The sequence below is a fragment of the Halichoerus grypus genome, chromosome 11 (genome assembly GCF_964656455.1).
Source record: "Halichoerus grypus chromosome 11, mHalGry1.hap1.1, whole genome shotgun sequence".
NCBI classification, from domain to species: Eukaryota; Metazoa; Chordata; class Mammalia; order Carnivora; family Phocidae; genus Halichoerus; species Halichoerus grypus.
This window is the reverse complement of record NC_135722.1, coordinates 69297309-69320655: the sequence shown is the minus strand read 5'-3', so window position 1 is coordinate 69320655 and position 23347 is coordinate 69297309. Positions and strand designations below refer to the sequence as shown.

The 23347-nt window shown below is 40.1% G+C and overlaps 1 protein-coding gene across 3 annotated transcripts in view; it reads left to right on the top strand.

Moving 5' to 3' along the window:
• GRM5 (glutamate metabotropic receptor 5) overlaps window positions 1–23347 on the top strand; it is a 552376-nt gene that overhangs the window by 483540 nt on the left and 45489 nt on the right. For all 3 annotated transcript variants that reach the window (XM_078058659.1, XM_078058660.1, XM_036081919.2), the window contains exon 8: window positions 13471–14410. In XM_078058659.1, coding sequence (XP_077914785.1) covers window positions 13471–14410 — 940 coding nt within the window. The remainder of the gene's footprint in view (window positions 1–13470; window positions 14411–23347) is intronic.

The window sequence follows — 23347 nt, the reverse complement described above, 5'->3', positions numbered from 1 at the left end:
GGAGGAAGGAAAGGGGCACCTGGGTGTCTCAGTCATTAAGCGTCTGCCTTTGGCTCAGGTCATGATCCCAGGGTCCTGGGATCGAAACCTGCATCGGGCTCCCTGCTCAGCAGGAAGCCTGCTTCTCTCTCTCCTGCTCCCTTTGTATTCCTGCTCTCACTATCTCTCTTTCTGTCAAATAAACCAATAAAATCTTAAAAAAAAAAAAAAAAAGGAGGAAGGAAAGTGTTAGGATGAGAGTAAATAGTGATTACTAAAGGAGCATTGAGAAGAGAAAATTAACCAGGTCTTGGCAGTTTGGTGGTACCTTCTGGAAGGAAATGGAATCAATGAATGTGAAATGAGAAGTTAACCAGGTAAAAGGGAGAGGAATTTTCAAACAGAAAGAAAAGACGCTAAGGAATGTTACATGTCATATCTTGGAATGTATGTTTCTGAAAATATTTTTTCCAATATCACAAAGCTATTCAGGGGCAAGTGAAGCACTATTTCACATTCACCTTTCTAACAAAGCTGATATTATGGGAACTGCCCTCTTCTTTCTTTTTTTTAAAGATTTTATTTATTTATTTGAGAGAGAGCACACTCATGAGTCAAAGCCAGACCTTAACCAACTGAGCCACCTAGATGCCTGGGGACTATCCTTTTCTAAAGACCAAACTTCATAATGGTGACCAGGTGTAAGAGACTACTTTGTTTAACAATGGAATTCCCAGATCACTAAGCACTTTCTAGATTTTCCTTAAGTTTGCTACATAAACACCAATACAATCTGAGGAAGGTGAATTTATGACAAATGTAGTTTAAAAAATGCAGATGAGAATTTTGGCTGTGTGCATGACATGTCTGCAACAATTCATCTTTATTATCTTCCAATAGCATAGTGGTTTAAATCAAGAGGCTTTGGAGTCAAACATATCTATGTTCAAATCTATACTCTGCCAGTGATTCACTGTGTGACTTTACATAAATAAATTTCCTTCTCTGAACTTCAACTTCTTACATAAAATGAAGGTAATAGTAGTAACTAGTTCAAAGAACTATTGAAGAGATGAAATAGTGTACAAGGAGTTAGTACCTGTTAACAGTTCAATTATATTATCAGTCTAGTGTTAATAAAGTTTAAAAAATATATAGTAATAAGAAATGAATATAGAGATTGATTGATTGAAGATGGATGAATGAGAAAATCTGGAAAAAGTTCCAACCTCTCTCTGTTGAGTGTCTTCCACATTTGACAGTAAGATCCTTTAAATCAATGACTGTCTAGTCCAGTGCATGGCACAGAATAGGCATTGTTGAACTATTGTGAACATTGTTGAACTATTACGAACATTTCTTTTAAGGTCACTCAGATTATCTTCTTAGGCCTTCTGATTCTAAATGAATGGATTATGCAGGTTAACAGTGATCTGGAAACCCCAGAAAAGTAGTCATGAGCCATAACAATACTAAAAGGCATTTTAGGCTTGAACTCATGACCGAGACCAAGACATGAGAGATTAAGAGTCAGGTGCTCAACCGACTGAGTCACCCAGGCACCGCCTCCCCCGCTTTTTTAAACCACTCTCTGTAATCAAGGGTTTTCTGGTTTCATTGAAGGCATCATTATCCATTTCTGCTATTTTTCTCAATCACAGAGGAAAAAGATTTTTTAGTCTTCCCCAAAGGGATCTAGCATCTATTGCCCTCAGTATTTTTACATTTATATCCAGCTTTGTGTTTGAAATAAAGCTAAGGATAAAGTTTTGTAGTATCTCAGGGCTAAGTCTTTTCTATCTACATTTGCTTCATTAGTGACCTTACCCAGTCTCATGTTATTGTTCTCAGTTATACATTGAAGAAGTTTCTGAATTTAAATGTATAGCCCAGACATCTCATCTAATCTCCAAACTTGAATATTCAACTGCCTACCTGACGTATTTATTTGAATGTCTAATAGATATCTCAAATTCTACATTTCCAAAGATGCAAGCCAGGTCTTTGCCTTCCTGATCCCCAAGGCTGCTATATTTCACCAGATGGCAAATCCATTTTTTCAGTAGCTCAAGCCAATAACTTTAGAATCATCTTTTGATTCCTCTCATATCCTTTAATCAGTCAATCAGAAAATCCCACTGACTCTTCAAACAGAATTCTACCACTTCTCACTACCTCCACTGTAAGATCCCTGGTCCTAGTAATCATCATTAATTACCTTTACTACTGAAATAAGCTCCTAAATAGTCTCCCTGATTCTACTCTTGCCCCTACCTACAGCTACTTCTTAACACCCCAGGCAGAGATAACTTTTTGGAAAGTAAGCCAGATCATGTTACTCCATTGTCTAAGAAACTACGATGGTTTCCTATCTCATTCAAAGTCCTTACAAATTGGGGCGCCTGGGTGGCTCAGTTGGTTAAGCAACTGCCTTCGGCTCAGGTCATGATTCTGGAGTCCCGGGATCGAGTCCCACATTGGGCTCCCTGCTCAGCAGGGGGTCTGCTTCTCCCTCTGACCCTTCCCCTCTCATGCTCTCTGTCTCCCATTCTCTCTCTCAGATAAATAAATAAAATCTTTAAAAAAAAAAAAAAAAAAAAAAAAAACAAAGTCCTTACAAATTTATGTTCTATATAATCTGGTCCTTTGTTATATCTCTAGAGTACTTTCCCTTCACTTCATCTTCCCCTCCCTCTAACACATTTGTCCTTCTTTAGTTCTGTTAAAACACCTAGAAGGCTCTTGTCCTAGGGTCATTGCCCTAGCTGTTCTCTGCTGGAATGCTCCACCCCAGACACATATACTATTATCCTTCCTTCCTCCAAGTCCTTGCTCAAATGTCTACCCTGGGCAACTTGTTTAATACTATCAGTTGTCCCTCCTTACCCTCTTCTACCTCCTATTTTCTCCATTTCATATATAACTTTCATTCTATTATGTTGTTTATGTATTAATTTATTTTTACTGATTTTATGCATATTGTCAATATACCTAAGCTAAAGTAGGTTTTTTTTTTCTTGCCTGTTTTGTTCACCTTGGAATATCAAGTTCCTAGAACAAAGAAGATAATAAATATTTGCTGAAGAAATAAATTACAGAATAGAAGGAAACAAATTTCCATGTAGAGAGTGCCTGTCACCCATTGTAACAGGTGCTAAATAATTCTCTTTATCCTCCAGAAAGATTGGAATCATTGTCTCCATTTTACAGAAAACTGAGGTTGCAAATGTAAAATATCTGTGCTTGTGGTCACACAGTAAGTAACAGAAATAAGGTTCAAGCCTTACTGTAAAACTCTTAGCTTTTTCCTTGATACGATGCCGTAGGCAATATGGAAATGAGCATGAATCGCTGGATTCCTTCTGAAGGATCTCTAAAATGCAATGAAAAATTGTGTGCAGTGGTCTTTTTCAAATAGTGAGCTTGATGAAGCTGTTTTAGTTAATGCTGTAAAGAACATGGTTTTTTTAAGTGAAATTCCAGGGCTCAGGCATCGAAAAATTATAAAATGCCTTCTTACTCTTCCAATTTCTCAATTTTCATTAACTGATAAATTTGTTTATCCCACCAGAGAAGTCAAAAAGATGATATATTTATAAACATAACACCATTTGTACCAGGAAAAATGAAATTGCTAAAAGGCCCTCTCTCAATGGAACTTCTCAAAACAAGTCTCAAAGAGAACATAAGCCAATTTTCATCTTGCCAGAAACCATGCAATGAAAAATGTGCACTGTATTCTTCACAGTGATAAATTTGTGGTCTGGCTAAAAACAATGTCCTCGTGGTCAAAAACCACTCTGATATAACCAGACTGAAGAAAATAATGTGGTTTCATTGAGTTCAGTTCTTGATAAATACAGCTTACCCAAAATAAATTATCACATTTCCCCCCAATAACATAAAACATTATAACACAGTGCCTACCACTACATTATCTAACCCACTCGGAAAATGCTTCATAAACAGTGGTATATTATATGAGTAATATGAAACAGATAAATGTCTCCTACTTGCCACCTCTTAAAAATCACATTAAGTGAAAAATTCTGAGAGCATATGTGCTGCCTTGTACTTACAAACAATTTAAGACAATATAATACCATTTACTTGGGGCTGTGTATATATAAAAGGCGAGAAAGATGAAATAGGCCTGGCTTTTCCCCAGAAGAACATAGGACAATCTAATAAAACACACAGGCAATTTAGCAGATGTTGAGTCACTACCATTTTATGCATACACTTCTCTTTTTCCTCCTTTTCTCACTTCATAATCATCACACCACTCTTCAAGTCGCATGTTATTTTATATGGTCCTCGGTCTAATCCTTGAGATGTAGGCAGGAAGGTATTATCTTCCTTCCTAAAGCTTCCTCAAATGACTTCCCATTTGAACTCTCAGCAGTAATTGCCAGAAATATTATAATGCTCTTATGACATTCTATCACAAGGCTGTAGAGATAGGCCTCTGCACATCTGACTTCTGCCTTTCACCCTTTTCTTTACATTTCTTCTGTTTTCCACATCTGTTCTTCTCCTACTGTGGTTCCCTCCAGATGCTCTCCACGTCCAATCTTACCTCAGTTCTCTTCATTAAAAATGCATGAAGTAATGGTGCCTACCTAGTAGAATGTGGGGTATTGAAGAAGATATAAGTGCCTAGAAGAGTAGAATCAAAGACCCTGAGTGTTTGACCAAGCCACCATTTTAAAGGAATAAATGATTGTCTTTGTATCATCGTGGTGTGGGCCAAGTGCCTTGAATGGAATGGGTGCTTGCTAATGTGCGCTCAACTGAGAAGTGAGTGACGCGCTCTAGTTGAGCTAGGTGAACATTGGTCTATTGGTTTTAAAGGGATGACTGTAGTGTTTTATTCTAGTAAAACACAAAAAAAGTTTTAAGCCTTTTATAGACTCAGTCCTGAGAAATTGCTTCACTCATGCTTTTCAGGTAATCAGTCTTTAATTTCTCTTATGTGAATTCTTCTCCAAGGTTTCTCAAGATCAAAGGTCTCGTTATAGGGAAGAGAAAGGAATGGAATTCTGCATTATTTCTGTTTCATGTGCAGGAAAATTGAGACACAAATAGAGTAAAAGCCTCATATTCACAGGAAATAGTTGTGTGCAAGCTGAAAATGAAGTGCCTGTCTCCTGATTCTTCAGTAGTCCCTCCTCTTCTTTAATGTAACCAGGCATTCATTCAACTGTTTTGCTCCCTGTTGTGTGTCAAGCACAGTACAAAAGCAAAGGCACGGCCCCCTGCTCTCAAATTGTTCACAGTCCACCGGGTAAGACAGACACTGCACACTCACTGTGAGCATGAAGGTTGTGCTATTGTGTGCAAAACAGTGTGGTGTGAGCGCGGTGATAGGCCCAGGCCCAGAGGCTGACCACCTGGGAGGGACCTGTCCTTTGGGCTCAGGAGATCAGAAAAGCCACAGCTATGCTCAGAGGATCTGGCAAACGAAAGAGGAAGGGGGAGTTGGCTAGCAAAAAGGGAGAGGGGAAAGGTAAAAATGGCTCAAAAGTATTCCAGTCAGCACATTTTACTACTGAAATTCCTATGCTGTGTTTTTCCTCCCTTCTTCATCTGCAGTATGACCAGAAGCCATATTTTTCAAAGCTGTTCCCTACAAATGTGCATCTGTGATAATCCTTCCCCTTAGCACCCTGCAGTCCCATTAAACCATCCTTTATGCTTTAATTATGAAATAAATCTTTGCATACAATTTCAAACTCCCCTATAAAATGTAACCAATAAAAAAAGAACAAAAAATGAAAACTAAATAAGAGCTACAGCCCTGAGTTGTCAGCTCTCTGAAGGGATTTTATTAAGGGAATCTAAAACACAAATATTTAATAAACCATGAAGGGCTTGATATAGGCTGGGTCCAATGATAAGTGGATGGCTGTGAGTCCCCTGTGTGGCAATCTTAGAAATGTCCCACAATCAATCCTTGTTCTTGTCACCTGTGAGGATCCAGTGACCATTCAAGAAAATGTCTACACTAAAAAACTTTAGGAACACTAAAGCAACAATCAGTGTCTCTGGCCCAGCAACTCAGGACATATGTGCCAGGATGAGGACATTGCTGATGAGTGTGAACCAGTGAGATTTTCTCAGGAAGGGGGCATGGCCTTCTGTTAGGATAACAAATATCAAATATGTATGCTACCACTGGCCCCTCCTAGCCCATGGGCAGACACTGTTAATCATTCATGATTCTCTTTCCTACTAAGTAGACTCAAGACCCCTTTCAAAGAGGCACTTGATCCGTTTGCCTCTCCTGATACAGCATCAGTCAGTCAATCAATCAATCAAAAATCCCACAGGATTTTAATCTCAGCCCCAATAAGTTAGCATATCAAACTTTATACTGTTCCTCTGTAAAACAGAATTAATGATACTTACCTTACTTGTTGATTATGAAGATTACTAAAATACCTAGGATAATACCTGACATGTAGTAGGCACTCAATAAATGTTAGTTTCCTCCTTTTTGTAATGCTTCAATAAGCAGGAATGAGGTAGCTTCCTATTGAGGCAGTTTCAGATAAAACTTATCCAACATTTTGGATACAGACTAAATCAGGGAGTAATCATGGTATGTTTTGTTTTATGATAACGTAATAGTAAAAATCAATTAACTCTAGAATAAGCTTTCCTCAATGAGGACTTTTTTTTTCCTGGCCTAAAGTAAAACATGTTGCAATTAACAGCCTTTTTGAGAAGAGTGAATCTGAACTTTCTAGTTAGGTGGCACTTGTTAAAGAATGACTGCTGTCTACTGCCTTTCTCTTTCCTCTACCCATGCTTCCCAGATCCATGAATTACTCAGAGTGAGATTAATCAGTCAATCATAAAACATTTTTGCCATCATTGCCAAGTTAGTACCAGGAATATTTCTAATGTGAAACAGGTCACCTCTAGGCAGAAGCAAGCTTTTGAGGTACTTACTTAGTTTTGCTCTCTCTGGTTACTAGAATCTTTACTCTAAAATTCAGGTGTAATGTACTGAATTCAGACTTCTATCTATAATGGTAACTAAGAATTCTGTAACTTGGAACTTCTTAAAGGTAACGAAAAAGGTTTGCAGAGAATGACTTGATCCATACCCCAGGATGAAAATTATAAACTTTGACTGTATGGTATATATACTAATTTGTTAATTGCTATGTTAATATGAGTAAGGCACTGTGCTCAGTACCAGGGATCCATTTGTGAGCAAAAGAGACAAATTCCCTAACATCAGAGTGTTATAGTCAAGGAAGGAGGATAGACCTTAACAATATACTCACCCTCTCTCTCTCTCTCTCTCATACACACAAAATAGGTGATGTTATAGTAAATGCTACAAAGAAAAATATGGTACCTAAATATCACACACACACACACACACACACACACACACACACACCACTTCCAATTCTTCTAAACCATGGAGGTGATAAAGAAAAAAGAAACTTTAGCTCAGGCTATGTGAAGAGATTATTTTCAGGGATATGGACAATTCAGAAAGAATTCTGAGTCTGCATTCCTCTGACAGCTCAACATCCTAGAAATCAAAATCCAGACAAGTAAAGACAGGAGTAAAGACAGACAAATGGTCTATGGATGGAACAGACTGAAAGCAAGCATGTTTGTCACCAGTCAACACCTTGTACTCTGGGCAGATCTATTGCTCAGGTATCAAAGTATAGTCCCACAATGGCCCCATATCAGTTTTGTACACCTGAAATGGCCTGATCAGCAGCTGGGAACACATACATCTGATTCTCAGAGATTCACAGCAACCTTCCCTTCCTCCAAAAATATGGAACTTGTTGGGGCGCCTGGGTCGCTCAGTCAGTTAAGTGGCTGCCTTCGGCTCAGGTCATGATCCCAGGGTCCTGAGATAGAGCCCCGCATTGGGCTCCATGCTCAGCGGGAAGCCTGCTTCTCCCTCTCCCCTCCCCCTACTTGTGTTCCCTCTCTCCTGTCTCTCTCTCTGTCAAATAAATAAATAAAATCTTTAAAAAAAAAAAAAAATGGAACTTGTTAAGGAGTTCCTGCCTAGCTGACTTATAGAATATCAGGTATCCATCCTAGGGTCTTTGACTCCTCATTCCTTCTGCCTAAAAAGACATCTGGAACAGGACTTGAAAATACAATAGTCTAGGAACTATTAACCACAGGAATATTAATCCTGTAAGACTAATACCCAAACGATAAGCATGAGTACCAGTTATTACTGAGCAGTCATATTGTTTTTAGGTGTCCAGGAAATCAGTGGACCATCCATTCTCCTGTTAGAGGTATGGAAAACACATTGGTGGAATCACAGGATGAGTGTGGATAATATAGTTTTGGCAGTTCACTTTCCCTTAAAAAAAAAAAAAACTCTTTTATTTTCAATATTTATCACTTCAAGCTATGAAAGCATAGATTATACTAGAGAACAATAGAATAAGGATCAAGCATGAAAGAGGAGGAAAATGAGAAATGGGTAGCTATTTAAATAGATGTTATCAGAAAATGGGTCTTGGTTTTCTAGTCTACTGATCATCTGCAATTCTAGAAAGAGCTGCAATTGTGTACCTTCTGTGAAACTCTAATATGCTTGCTAGGAGGGAACTTCATTGACATTATCAAGATTCTTTAATCTAAAACATAACATATGCTCGATTGATTAAATTTATTCTAAATCTATAAAATATATATATACTCTATTCTTATTTAACTTCTATATACCCTTCCAGTATGTAGTAATTGACCAGTACACTAAGAGTACTTCCAGTAACTTACCATTACACTAAGAAGGAAACAGGAATTAAAAAACAAACATTAAGGGAGAAAATGCCCAGTAATTCACAGAAGGAAATAAAGAAGGATTTGGGAAAAATAACAGGACATTCAGATGTTTGTAAACCAAGGCACACAGCAGAGGTAGTAGTCAATGAGAATTTAAATTTATATCATAATAAAATTAACATTATTCCAAGATTTGGAAGAATATGTTCCGTGATTGGAATACAGCAATGGAAGGAAACCACCTTGTTCAAAAGAAATAGATCTAATAGCAGTAAGGGGGGAAAGAAATCAGAGAAAGGTATACCACCAGAAGAGATATCTGCAAACCTGAACTCACAACTTTTTTCCAGCCCTCTGGGCAAGGATTTAAAAAAAAAAAAAAAAGAAAAGAAAAGTTGTAGTGATATTGCTGGAGAAGGATATGGTGGGCCATCCACTTGACCACTTCTCTTTGGCTTCTGATACACTTCTTTCCTTCTAACTGGTCTACCTGATGTCTTCCCTGACATACACTCTTCCTCTGCCATTCCTTAATATTGGTGTTAAGCCAGATTTCTCAGCTCTGCTCTCTATCTGTGAATTTCCTCATTAATTGTATTTATTTGTATGTCTCTTATTTCCACCTGATTCCTAAAGCTATAACTGCCACCCTGATATCTCTTCTAAACCTCTGCTTCCACCTACTCAGTAACTCATAGACATTTCAAACACAACATGTCCAAATTGGAACTAGATATCATCCCCATAAAATGTGACCCTTTTCTTCCTACAGCCCTCATCTTAGTTATTTTATTAGCATTGCTATCAACTTGGTTAGAAGCCCCTCTCCTGATGCTTCTGTCTACCTCATAATTTCTTTCAATTCCAGATCTAAAATGTCTTTCTCAGATCAATGTTTTCTTCAGTACAATGACTTAGTTTTGCCCCATCATCCCAGGACTATCCTCTTGTGATAGCCTTCTCACCAATTTATTCACCTCCAGTCTCCACTTGCCATCCTGACCTCCTGCCTTTCTGATCTATCTTCCCCCACCACTAATCTTGGCCTTGAGACAATATAGTTCAAAGTCTTAGCTACAGTGTGGGTGATCACACCTTGGAATTATCAAAGAAGACATTCACACACTGGATAAGAAGTCAGTCTGATAGTCTAACATTGGGTTGCCAACCAAGGATCAGTTGTATAGTCATTAAGCTTACTTATTCAAAATAAGATTCCTTTGTCCTGATTCAAAATGCACTGATTCAAAATCTCCTGAGTTAGACCCTTGGATTGTATTTTTGTAGACGCCACAAGTGATTGTGATGAACATCCGTTCTTGGAAACTCTAAGAACTTAATCAATTATAAGATTCAGTGATTATAACACTCTAATCAGAATCCAATTTGCTATTCCAAGAGAATAGTTACAAAAGTATTTTGTGCATGTCAGCATCATTAAACTAAACATAAAGCCTTTTGAGTGGTTCACATTAAATGAAAAAACATACATTTGAATGTATAAATTCTGGCAAATTTGTGACAATAATCACATCACATTAGAAGCATGCCTTGTGCACATTTCTTCCAACAAATATATCTAATAGCGTTTTCTTTAGTTTCACACATGATGTTAATGGGTTACATAGGAAGAGTTCAAGAATATATTTGATGTAAAAATAATGGTGAGTGCGGTCATATGCAAAACATTTAGGATTAGGGTGCTAATTACATCTGGATAAAAGCAATTAAGATTTAGCAGAACAGCAGAGAAAAAGGAGTAAAACGAAAGCCTTTAAAGTAAACATTTATACATTTTTTTCAGCCGATTCTTTTTAGCTAATGAAAGGATTCCCCCTTCACGCACCACATAACCTGTTTCCTATGTCAGTAAGTTACTGTGGGTATTAGCAGCTCATGACTTACAAGGGGAAACAAGCCCCATTAGAATTAACTACAGTAGATAATAAATTTCATTGTCACATCACTGTTCTAAATAAAAGTTATGGAAGAATAGAGATAGGAATGATTGATTAATCCCTACTTTCCTATTGTAAAATAGTCTCTACAAGGAGCAAATCTATAAATACGAAGCTAAACCCCATGGTATACTAAAATTTCAGAGACTGAATTCCAACATATAAGCCTCATATGTGAATACAGTTGCCTAAAAATAAGGATACAGCTATCTTCATTAGCAATGAGATATGTGTTTATTTATAATTAATAACATTATGTAAAATAACAGTCTCATATTTAATCTGGGTGATCCACATTTTTTTAAGTTAAAAGCACCTTGTTTCAATATTAAATACACAGGGATTTTGTTTATTTATTTTTGTTTTGTTTTGTTTTGTTTTGTTTGGGGGGGGGTGGAGAGAGAAAATCTTAAGCAGGCTCCATGCCTAGCTTGGAGCCCGATGCAGAGCTCGATCTCATGACCTTGAGATCATGACCTGAGCCAAAATCAAGAGTCAGATGCTTAACCAACTTGGCTACCCAGGGGCCTCTAAACACAAAGATTTTTAAAATAAGACTGCATTTTCCCATAGAAACAATTCTGTAAAGTGTGCTGAAGATCCTAGGCTAACTCACAAATCCCATTAAACCCATAATGACTTTAACAATAAACTAATGGTACTATTTGAAGTCTGAGATCTTGAAGAAAGAGACTGGCAGGCAGAAATAAGGGACAGAGAATATTTCCTTTCCTTTTTACAAAAGCTGCCCTTAGACATATTTTGAAAGAACCACATGCTTCTTTGCTATCATTACTTATTGTTGTCTCCCTTACCTCCAAGGAACTTTGGTATATTCAAAGCCTTTTACTCCAACACCTTTATTGTGGAATATGGGAATTTAATAGGAAAATCTTATACCTGTATCAGTTAGGATTTGGTTTGGCTACATATATCGGGGAGGGGGGGGTGGAAGTAGCTTAAACAAGGCAAATATGAGGTCCGTAGTCTAGAGCTAGTCAGTGATTCCATGGTTAACAGGGATTCTCTTCCAAAACTCAGAACACATTTTCTGTCCTTAAAGTTACCTTATATTCCAAGATAACTGCTGGAGCTCTAGCCACCATCTTTATATTCCAGGCAGGAGAAGGAGAAAGCCAAGAAGGGCAAAAAGCATATTCTCCAATATGAGTCATTTTTCTATAAGGAGTTCCCTGCTTACATCTTGCTGGCTAAAACCTAGTCACATAGCACCTCTGACTGCAAAGGTTGCTGGAAAATGTAGTGTAGCTGCACCCTTTACCAGCCCCAAATGAAATTAGAGATCTGTTGCTGAGAATAAAGGGGAGAATGGATATTTGCAGGCAATTAGTTATCTCTGCCTTGTTACTTAAATATCCATTGCTCCAGATTGTTTAACTCCTTTCCTGCTCACTCAATACAGTTTCTTTATTTCTATGTTTCTGTTAAATATAACAAATGCTACTTTACACACACACACACACACAAATGACCCTTCTAGAGTAGTGGTTCTCAACTTTGGCTGCATGTTTAGAATCACTTGGAGTGTCTGTTAAAAATCCTGATGTCCAGACCAGTTAAATCAGAAACTCTGACAGTGAGACCCAGGCCACAGTATTTTTTTAAATGTCTCTGGGTGATTCCAGTATGCAGCCAAGTTTGAGAATCACTATCGTAAAGAAATGTGAAAAGAAGGTACATAAACCAAATGATGCCAAGTTTTGTCATTTTTTTCTGATGTGTAATGAAGTGATATAAAAACCTGCAAGCCATGAGTCAAGAATAATTTTTGGAGTGTTGGTACTTCCCACACAGACCAATTGTTTGCCTTTGGGGTCACTTTGCCTTTGCTGCCCCCCTTTTTTTATAAAGTATCTTCTCTTCTGTAACATTGGAACCATACAATTCTCTGAAAATCCTAACCTTTGTATACAGTGGATTCAAGGACAGCATAGATGGATCCAATGTTGGTCATCCTTGATGTCTTGACCTCTCAAGGAGCCCCACACCCACTTAAACTCTTTATATTGCTTCAAATAATATTCAAATCTGTCTACACCTTTATCTCATCCCAGATGCACACAGCAACCAAAAGAGTGTTTAAAATAGATCTGACCATGTCTTTCCTCTCCTGTATATAGATCCCTCCAATGATTTCCTATTGGTCTAGGCCTCTCTGCCCTGCAAGATCCCTTCCTGCCTACCTCCCAGCCTTATCTAGGCCATTCATCCCACCTGTACGGTGGCCTCCTTTCATGCCTCCAGTTCCCCCTAGCTCTTTCCTTACAATTAATCTCCATGTGCCGAACCTACTGGATGCCCAAACTCATCAAAACAACACTTCCATTTGCTCAATCCTGTTGAAGGAGGCTTTGATTGCTCCCACAGACTACATTAGGAATCATGCTGTCCTTCTTAGTGGCCCTTATCACAGCTGTAAGTAATTATTTAGAAGCACTCCCTCCCCAGTTATTTCTTAGGAGAGCAGGGAGCAAGGTCTTCACCATTTTGTTTTCAGAACCTAGAACAGCTCCTATCACAGGGTATGTGATATTATAAAAATATATATTTATGAATGAATATATGAAGAACTGAGTAGCATAGGATACCGAGATTAGAAAGGTAGATTGGAGTCAAAGTGAAAGGGTCATAAGCAGCTGCTTGTATCTTAGGCAGTTTACTCAGGTGGACCCAAGTAAATGTTCCTTCCCTTTTTTTTTGATATGTGTCTGTGTTTCTGCAGGTTGTGACTTGATCCCAGTACAGTATCTCCGCTGGGGTGACCCTGAGCCCATTGCAGCTGTGGTGTTTGCCTGCCTCGGCCTGCTGGCCACCCTGTTTGTCACTGCAGTCTTCATCATTTACCGTGATACACCAGTAGTCAAGTCCTCCAGCAGGGAACTCTGCTATATCATCCTTGCTGGCATCTGCCTGGGTTACTTATGTACCTTCTGCCTCATTGCAAAGCCCAAACAGATTTATTGCTACCTTCAGAGAATTGGTATTGGTCTTTCCCCAGCCATGAGCTACTCAGCCCTTGTGACCAAGACCAATCGTATTGCAAGGATCCTGGCCGGCAGCAAGAAGAAGATCTGTACCAAAAAGCCCAGGTTCATGAGTGCCTGTGCCCAGCTGGTGATTGCTTTCATTCTTATATGCATTCAGTTGGGCATCATCGTTGCCCTCTTTATAATGGAGCCTCCTGATATAATGCACGACTACCCAAGCATTCGAGAGGTCTACCTGATCTGTAATACCACCAACCTAGGTGTTGTCACTCCTCTTGGATACAATGGTTTGCTGATTTTGAGCTGTACCTTCTATGCTTTCAAGACCAGAAATGTTCCAGCTAACTTCAACGAGGCCAAGTATATCGCCTTCACAATGTACACCACCTGCATTATATGGCTGGCCTTTGTGCCAATCTACTTTGGCAGCAACTACAAAATCATCACCATGTGTTTCTCAGTCAGTCTCAGTGCCACAGTGGCACTGGGCTGCATGTTTGTGCCGAAGGTGTACATCATCCTGGCCAAACCAGAGAGAAATGTGCGCAGCGCCTTCACCACATCTACCGTGGTGCGCATGCATGTGGGGGATGGCAAGTCATCCTCAGCAGCCAGCAGATCCAGCAGCCTGGTCAACCTGTGGAAGAGGAGGGGCTCCTCTGGGGAAACCCTAAGGTAAAAGTTGTGGGGGGGTGTTGTGGGGCACTGGCCCCTATAGCTGAAGCAATGGCGTTTGCTTCATGGGCCTTTTAAATGGGAAATATGTGAGTGAATTAAACTCTGGGAGGCAGGGTGTGGGGAAAGGGGTCTTGGGCATTCTCATTGAATGGTTTTTGTGGGGTTAATTGGTTGTGGCCCCAGTTACTTATGCCAAAGCCAGAGACAGAGAAGTTGGGAGTAAAAAAAAAAAAAAAAAAAAAAGCAGAGTTTCAGCAGAAAGGAAATGAGGTCCAAAAGGGCAGGGAGAGCACAGTTAAGTCATTAAGCCAAGGCAAGGACCTCCAGGTCCTGAGGGGACAGAAATACATCGTGGACCAAATTCTAATTCACCAGAACAGAGTAGATGAGGTTATTGTTAACACAGAAGATTATGCTGAGCACAGAGTGCCACGAGCCTTATGTATCTGGCTGTGCTGTGTGCCTAAACTTTTCCAAGCCCAGAAGAGCCCTTTGACTGCCCATCCCATAGAGACATGCGAATGTAGACCCCATGTTTTAGTTCCTAATGGGCAACCTGAACTCTTTGGGAAATGTCTAAGTATCCGAACGGGGCAAAAGTGACCTTGCATATAATCTTCCACAACAACTAGCCAGTTTCCTGTTTTCTCTGTTGCCCACAGTCCCACCCCTCCCTTCAAGTTTAGTATCTCAGGTAGTACTTAAGGATCAAGTCCCATCTGAAAAGAATCTGGAGCCATCAGCCAATGATTCCCCCACCACGAGGGACTTCCTTATGTGGTAAATACCTCCTAAGGCATTTCAGAAGGCAATGAGATCATTTTTTTTTAGCCAATTGAGACCTGTATCTTTAATAAACATCTAGAGAATACTGGTAGCATAGATTGCCATATTCCATGCTATCCCAGAGACCTATACGACAAATTTTAAGAACTTGAAGTGTAACCTATCATCTCAAATAGCTGCTCAGACTTATGCTAGTGGTAAGCTGGCTAGTAACCACTTTCTCCTTCCCTGCTTCTCGGGGGAAGAGAAGACTGTGGCCTCTGTGAGGGGCGGATGTGAAATTAGTACAGCTAATAACTTCCCAACATGGGGGCAGTGAGATCATCTTATCAGTGGCTTGGGAACAAATTTGGAGGTATTAAAAAGGCTACATAGATTGTTCCTGGGAATAAGGACTCCCTCCATTTAAGAAGTACCTATCAGAAGAGCTAGTCAGGATATCATCTGCTTACTCTACAGAGATTTTACAATTTTCAAAAAGCCTGATAAATAAATGAAAGATAAACATCTTTCAAATGGAAGATAAATAGCTAAATATTATTTCTTGAACAATTCTCTTATGCCATAATTTAGCCTGCATGGTAAGTCCCACCTTTCTATCAGCCCTAATTCTTCAAATCCTGAATAATAGTGATGGTAAAGATACTGTGTCTTCTGAGGACTGAAAAGCACTCATAAGGTACTTAATCACATAGCTTAATTTATTTGTGTTATTAACTTGTATCCTTGCCTCTTTTAATTTTTTTTCTAATTCCTGTATGCCTCTCATCTCTTTCTGTGTACACTGAGCAAGGTATTTAACTACATTGTAAATCTTCGGGCAAATAACTGTGTCTTCTATTTCTTCAATAAATCGTGGCAATGTCATGGTCTATCCACAGAAGGCCTTTCATCTCTCTAAACTGCCAGAATATTTTCCATCTGCTTTCCTGACTCCTCTCTAGAATATTTTCTTCCTGAAACTTCTGCAAGATCAGCCTTTTATTTTGTCTAAGAAGATTTATTTTCCAGACTTCTCTTTTACCAAACTCTCTCTTCAAATAAAACCTTCCAAGGCATCCTGATAGGTAATACAAACAGGCTGTGAGAGGGGTGGGATTGTGAGCCTGTGCCGAAGCACCCCAAACACTCCCTTCAGACAGGCTCCTTAGACAGTGTGGAGCGATGGGGAAAAGCACTGACTTTGTAGCCAGCTTCTCCTGAGTCTGAACCGTGGTGCTGCCATTCTTCTCTCTGAGCCTGAGTTTCTTCATCTGCCAAACTGAGATCATATCACCTGCCTCAGAGGATTGTAAAGAGTGAAAGAAACAATATATGTGTAAAGGCCAGGTACACAGTAGATACTTTACTGAAGGTGTCAGAGTACAGAGTCAGGCAGCTCTGGGATTGAATATTGGCAGCATCACCTACCAGCTGTGGAACCATAGGCACATCCCTTAACCTCTCTATGCCTTGCTTTCCTCCTCTGATGAATGGACATAATGAAACACAGCCTTCATACAGGGTTGTAAGACTAAATGAGTAAACACATGTAAAGTATTTTTTTATTATGTTAGTCACCATACAGTACATCATTAGTTTTTGATGTAGTGTTCCATGATTCATTGTTTTCATATAACACCCAGTGCTCCATGCAATATGTGCCCTCCTTAATACCCATCACCAGGCTAACCCATCACCGCACACCCCTCCCCTCTGAAACCCTCAGTTTGTTTCTCGGAGTCCATAATCTCTCATGGTTCATCTACCATGAGAAAATACATGTAAAGTATATGCCATGCAGTAAGCACTTCGTAAGTGTGTGTTTGCTGTTATTTTTAACTACGTTAACAATTGTCAGTCTTCTTCCACCCTTGAAAGTCTCTGTGTCAGGAATGCAACCAGGATGATCCTAATAACAGAGAGAGCATCGTAAAACGCAGTATAGGTCTATAGACACATTGATTACACAGACTGACCTTTCCAGAGCATCTCCATTTTTTTTTTTTTTTTAAGATTTTATTTATTTATTTGACAGAGAGAGAGACAGCGAGAGAGGGAACACAAGCAGGGGGAGTGGGAAAGGGAGAAGCAGGCTTCCTGCCGAGCCGGGAGCCCAATGTGGGACTCGATCCCGGGACTCCAGGATCATGACCTGAGCCGAAGGCAGTCGCTTAACCAACTGAGCCACCCAGGCGCCCCCAGAGCATCTCCATTTTGACATGGTCTAGTTCCTTGCCAAATTGTAGAACACACCTTTTGTCCTAATTGAAGCAAGGTGAGCTCCTTAGGAGTGGGAGCCTTGTCTCCCTTGTCATCACTGTGCCTCCAGTGTCTGGAAGTACCAAGAAGGGTGCTAGATGCATAGAAGACAAGATAATCTTTGGTATATTTATTGAGCAAATAAATTTGGGAAGGTAGGAATGTGGGGGGTATTTCTTGCTTGTGTTCAGGTGTGCATACTACTATCCCCTAGTGGTTCTACTACCTTTCATAACATGAACCCTACTGTGATCTCTATTACAAGTATCCCCTGCACTCCCGTGGTCCTCAGTTTCTCCTCACGAATCAGGTCATCAATCCCATCCATTGATCTCATGTTTTGCTACAATTCTAACATACCTCTAGTTACATTAGGTTACTATTTTCAACTATTTCCTCTCTACTTTAGTAAATAAGGGGCAATATAAATAACAAAATTTACTGATAGTGCCAATAGGAAACAGAAATTCTCGGGATTTTTGGCAATATTTTAACTTGTTTTCCCTACAGAGCCATGTAGTCCTTGATGATTGGATTTTGCAGTCAGTACGTTTGGGTATTAGAATATCAAAGATAGTGAGGAGGGACCTTTGGCACTTGTTGAGTTTCCTGTACTTAGTTCTGGCAAATGCTGGTCTATTATGGCTGAGACAGGCTATAGTCCGATTATATAGTGACTTCTTTTTTGCTGGAACCTACCTTTAATATGGAGAAGAAAGGCCAGAAAAAGCTATAGTGCCCTTGCATCACACACATCCCCTACCAGCCACCCTCTTTTAGCTATAATCCTACAAAATAATTTAGATCCAAACTAAAATTATTTTCCTCTAGGTCTCCCATGGGCTCTCACACTAAGTAATTCTTTTCTGTGATCCAACATCAAGATGTTCAGAATGTTCATATGGTATTTATCACGTTGTAAGATATAACTGGTTATATATGGATTTATCTTCCCTTTTAGTTTATAAAGTCCAGTGTGTATCACATTATCTATCTCTAGGACTTAAATAATGGGGAAAGAAGTGAACTTGGATGCTCCTAATACTTTCACATTTTATTCTAAATTACCTTCATTAGTTGGGCTTCTCAGGCTTGAATTCTGTAATATGCCAATGAGCCCATCTATTGGGATTTACAGGGAGCTTAAATAGTTAACTTAGATCTCTGACTGTAGGTCTTTGGAGAGAAGCAGCTGCTATGCTAGGCCCAGCCTGGTTCTGCTTTCTTCCATCTGTTACATGGAGAGGCAAGCTACTATAAACCCAGACTGGGTCTGGGCCCTGTTTGAAAAAGCATCTCATGGCAGACAGCTAGGGCTCCATTTTAAAGATGACATGAATTGCATACGTTAGAATGAAAGTAATACCTCTCAAGGTTATAGTGACTGTGTTTCCAAAAGTGAGGACACACTCTTGGAGCAGTGGACATAGAGACAGTAGATGCAAATATAGCAAACTAGTGTATAGTTCTGGCTCTGGACCCACACGTGGATTCAAATCTAGAAGTGTGAATTTGAACAAGGTACACCAGTCTGTTTCCTCAACTGTAAAATGGTAGATAATGATCCCTGTTGTGAGAGTAAATGAAGCGGTATGTGTTAAATCCTTAGTATTAGCACACAGAAAGCACTCAATAAATGGTAGGTAAATCTTTAGAAATGTGTTCAGCTGCAGGTAAGGGAAAGCCTGATTTTCAGAGACTTTTATGATTTGTATAGGTTTCACTTCCATCATGTTACAAGAAACACGTAGACAGATAGCTCCTCGTGGTCTTCCAATGCTCAGTGGTTCCAGAGCCAACATCTCCGCTGTTCTCTGGGTCTTTTGTTTTTTAAGATTTTATTTATTTATTTGAGAGAAAGAGAGCGTGAGGGAGAGAGAGAGTGTATAAGCCAGGGGGAAAGGCCAAGAGAGAGAGAGAAGCTGAGCAGGGAGTCTGACATGGGGCTCGATACCAGGACCCTGGGATCATGACCTGAGCAGAAGGCAGATGCTTAACCAACTGAGCCACCCAGGCGTCCCCTCTGGACCTTTTTACTCATGGTTGCTCAGTGGCTCCATGTGTTGCATCCTTTCATTAGGGAAAACAATTGTCTTCTCAGGATCCCATAACTGCCTTTCTGTCTCATTGACCAAAACTGTCTGCTGTAGATACCCCTAGCTGCAAGAGAGTAGGAAAAAAGCGTGCATTTAGCTTTTACATCTTCTGTAATGGAAACTGAGAGGGTTCAGAAGGGGGTGTCAAGTGCGCATGAATAGTGTCTACCATGGAAAGTGATAGTACCTCGTAGTGGCAATGGTAGTAGTAATGGTAGGAGAATTACCTAGTGGTCACAAAATATTGAAAGGAGAAGCAGTAATCTTTCCCATTTTTCAAACAGGGAGCTTGAGGTCCAGTGTGGTTAGAACCCTCACCCACAGTCTTGTGACCAGTTACACTCAGCTCTCAACTCAGGCCTTATAGCTCATTGGCCTTAGAGCTAAGCCTTCCCCAGAATGTATTCTTTAGAGAGCTAGTCTCACAAATTGTTCTACGAAAAAAAAAAAAAAAAGCATTTGGTCAAACAAGTTTGAAAGCACTCTGACTATTCCTTTAAAATAGTGTGACTGTGTTTAGGGATAAACACTGAGAAGTTTTGCAGTGTAGAAACCAATCATTCATTCGTTCATTCTTTTCAATCATTCCGCACACTTGTTGAACACAGGACTATTTTTTTCAGGTAACTCTCTTAACTTTCTGGAGCATTAATACTACAAAGGGGAATCATGATGGAAAATACCATCATAGCCAAAGAGAAGATGTGTTTCTGGGCGACTAAAGGGTTATTCCTATCGTCAGTGAGAGGGCGACAGAAGGAGCCAATTCCCACCTCTGGTCATGGAGACAGAGTCACTTTTGTTCTCTGAGCACCTCAGGGAAAAATAGAGCCAGTGCTAAGAGATCTAGCAGTTTTCTGGGAAATGAAATAGGCTCACCCTAGAGCCCCAAAAAGAAAAGTGCCCAGAGCCACTCATTCAATTCACTGAAATAGCAAAGGGAGATTTTTATTTAAATGGCAGTGAGTCACTATAGATGTTTTTTATATAGAAACGTACTATTTATGCCATCAATGTATAGAGGTCCCTGTGATTAACATTTTGGTTCTAGACACTAATTTTCCCACACGACATGGTGCAGCATCGAATCACTGTCAAGCAGATAATGCCATGCTTCCGTGGAAGGACTTCACTTCAGCTGCAAATTGACAAATGAGCACAAAACCCCTTCTGACCTAAATAAAGCATTGAATGTGATGAGTCTAAAGTTCTGGTTCTACAAGATTCAGAATTTCCAGGGTCGTGGGGCTGAGGTTCTCAGATGCAGTGGGCATTTCATAGCTACATTAATGACAGAGGCTGTAGTTCCAGACCATACATTTTCTCAGAAGGTAAAAGCCTCGCCGGGGATTCTCCTCAGCAGCAGAAACATTCTCCCTGCCTCCACCTTAATTTTAGAAACTCTCATTTGCCGCTTTTGTTTTAATTAACTAATTTACTTTGCTTTCATTGACATTGTCATGAGAGCCCATTCAGACTATCTGCTAAAGCAACCACTAGCCCTTTCACGTCCATCGCCCAAATTATAATTTGCCTGGAAAATTGGTTCTCTTGTGTGAATGCCAATATACCCCAAAGATGCTCAGAGCTTTGATGAGTTCCATCTGCTTAGATTTCATTAAGGAGTTATTAGTCCATATGAAGGGACATTCGTGTTATCTCTTCCTCTTTAGAATCCCCTGCCTCTTCCTTCTATCTTTCCAGGTTGTTTTTCTCTTCCAGGGCCCAGCTTCCCCACTGAAACCCAATCAGATTAAACTGTCTCACAGATTTTCCCTCATCTGGACTCTCAGAACATTTAGCACACATTCCTCACACCTTCTTCATTTATTACTGATACAAACAGAACTGAACATTGTCAGGCACTGTGGTAGGCCCTAGGGGCCCGGGACGGGGTTGTTTGGTGTAGCTACCTGATGCTGTCTTAGCAGAAGTTCTCTGTCTTCCTCGGCACCTAGCCCCATGCCTGACACACAGCAGTGCTCAGTGACAGAGTCTGATTCGGGTGGGCCGCAGCTCTTATTGCTCACACTGCCGTTACGGGGAGCAGAACTACTCACTTTGTGGACTTGATTGCCCAGATTTTATCTGATAATACTTGGTTCGAAAAATATAAGAAAAAATCTTTTTTGCTACAAGCAAACTTTTTGTTTTTCATCAAGCTTCCTTGGAGGCCTGCTGTGTGCCAAGTAGATTCTGGGGACACAGAGTAAGAAACAGTCTTTGAGGAGTTCTCAGTCTTCTGTAACAGAACTGGAAACAGGTTAGGTTCAATAAAGTGATAGAGTGCTGTGATAGGAGTCTACGGGGGAGCAGAAGAGCCCAGAGGCAGAAGCAGCAAATTCTACAGTGAAGAATTAGAAACACCACCCAAAGGATCCAGTTCCAACAATAGATACTATTTAAATACTTTATGCCTACTTAGCCATCCTCAGGGCTTCCCCAGCGAGGATAGGTTAGAGCCAGACTTCTTTCCCCTTCCGTGGCAGGAAAGGCCCCTGGTGGTATGAGCCTTACCCCAGCCAGCCTGGCATCTAGTTCCTCCCTCCTTGACTTTCCATTCGTACCCATTCAATTTTCTTGCTTTCAGGCTTCTATCAGTGCAGCTAATGTGTTATAAAATACACCTGCCCCACTACCCTCAACTCTCACTTGGCTGAATCACACTCAGCTTGGATACCCCTTCTACCTGCAAGCCTGTCCTGACCCTCTGAGACCACATTAGGTCCCACTCTTTATGATCCGAACGAGCCATGTGCTTCTCCCTCCAGCACATTCATCACCCTGTGTTGCAATTCCATGTTTAACTGTAAGACTCCCTTACACACATGATATGAATGAGTGTGAGCAGACACACACACACACACACACACTCACTCTCGTGTGAACTTACTAAGCACAAGGTCCATGTCTTCATTTTTCTGGGCCATTGGAACCCAGCCCAGTGCCAGGCACGTGGTTAGCACTCAAAAATGTTGGTTGAATAAATGGATAGATGGGTGGATATATGAATAATGACGCGTGAATGACACTGGCATTTGACAGTGAACACAAAGAAGGGTGGAGGATAGTGAGTAATTATATTCATTGAGCACTTGGTGATGGGCCCGGTGCTGTTCGAAATCCTTATACGGATTAACTCTTTTAAGCCTCAAAACAATCCTCATTTTCCTGATAAGGCAACTGAGGTAAGCAGAGGGTAATTTACTTGCTCAAATCCATGAAGAGAGCCAGTAGAAGAGGCAGGCTTCCAATAAAGATGGGCTGGCTTCAGGGCACATGCAGATAACCATCCAACAATGGTTCCCAGCCCAGCTCTTCATATTTTGTAGCCTGAACTGAGAAAAACTGAGATGAATGGGTGCAAAATGTGCCTTGCCCCCAGGAGTTTCCCTGCAAGCTGCTCCTGGATCTTTGTGGCACTGTACTTTCTTCAGCTGAGCCTGATCTGACTTGTGTTTTAGCTCAGAAGCCTCTGAGGTAAAATTTGAACTTGAAAACACTGCCCGATATCTTTTCTATTTAACGGTGATTTTTGGCTATCTATATAGATTTTGTTTGTGTGGGAAAAAATCTGACTGACTTGTTTTTTCTATTTATAGTATTTATTATACTTATTAATATGACCATTTTATTATAATTAGGAATTATGAGGATTTACATAATTTCCGACATAACTCTTTGTGTGTTTTGTGGTATGCCTAATCTCTGATAAAAATCTCATGAAATAGGCAGGGAATCCTAGTGTTTCCCACCTTGACCCAGTCCAGTGTAATTCCAACCAGTGTTTTTAGAGTAATCACTGTACCCA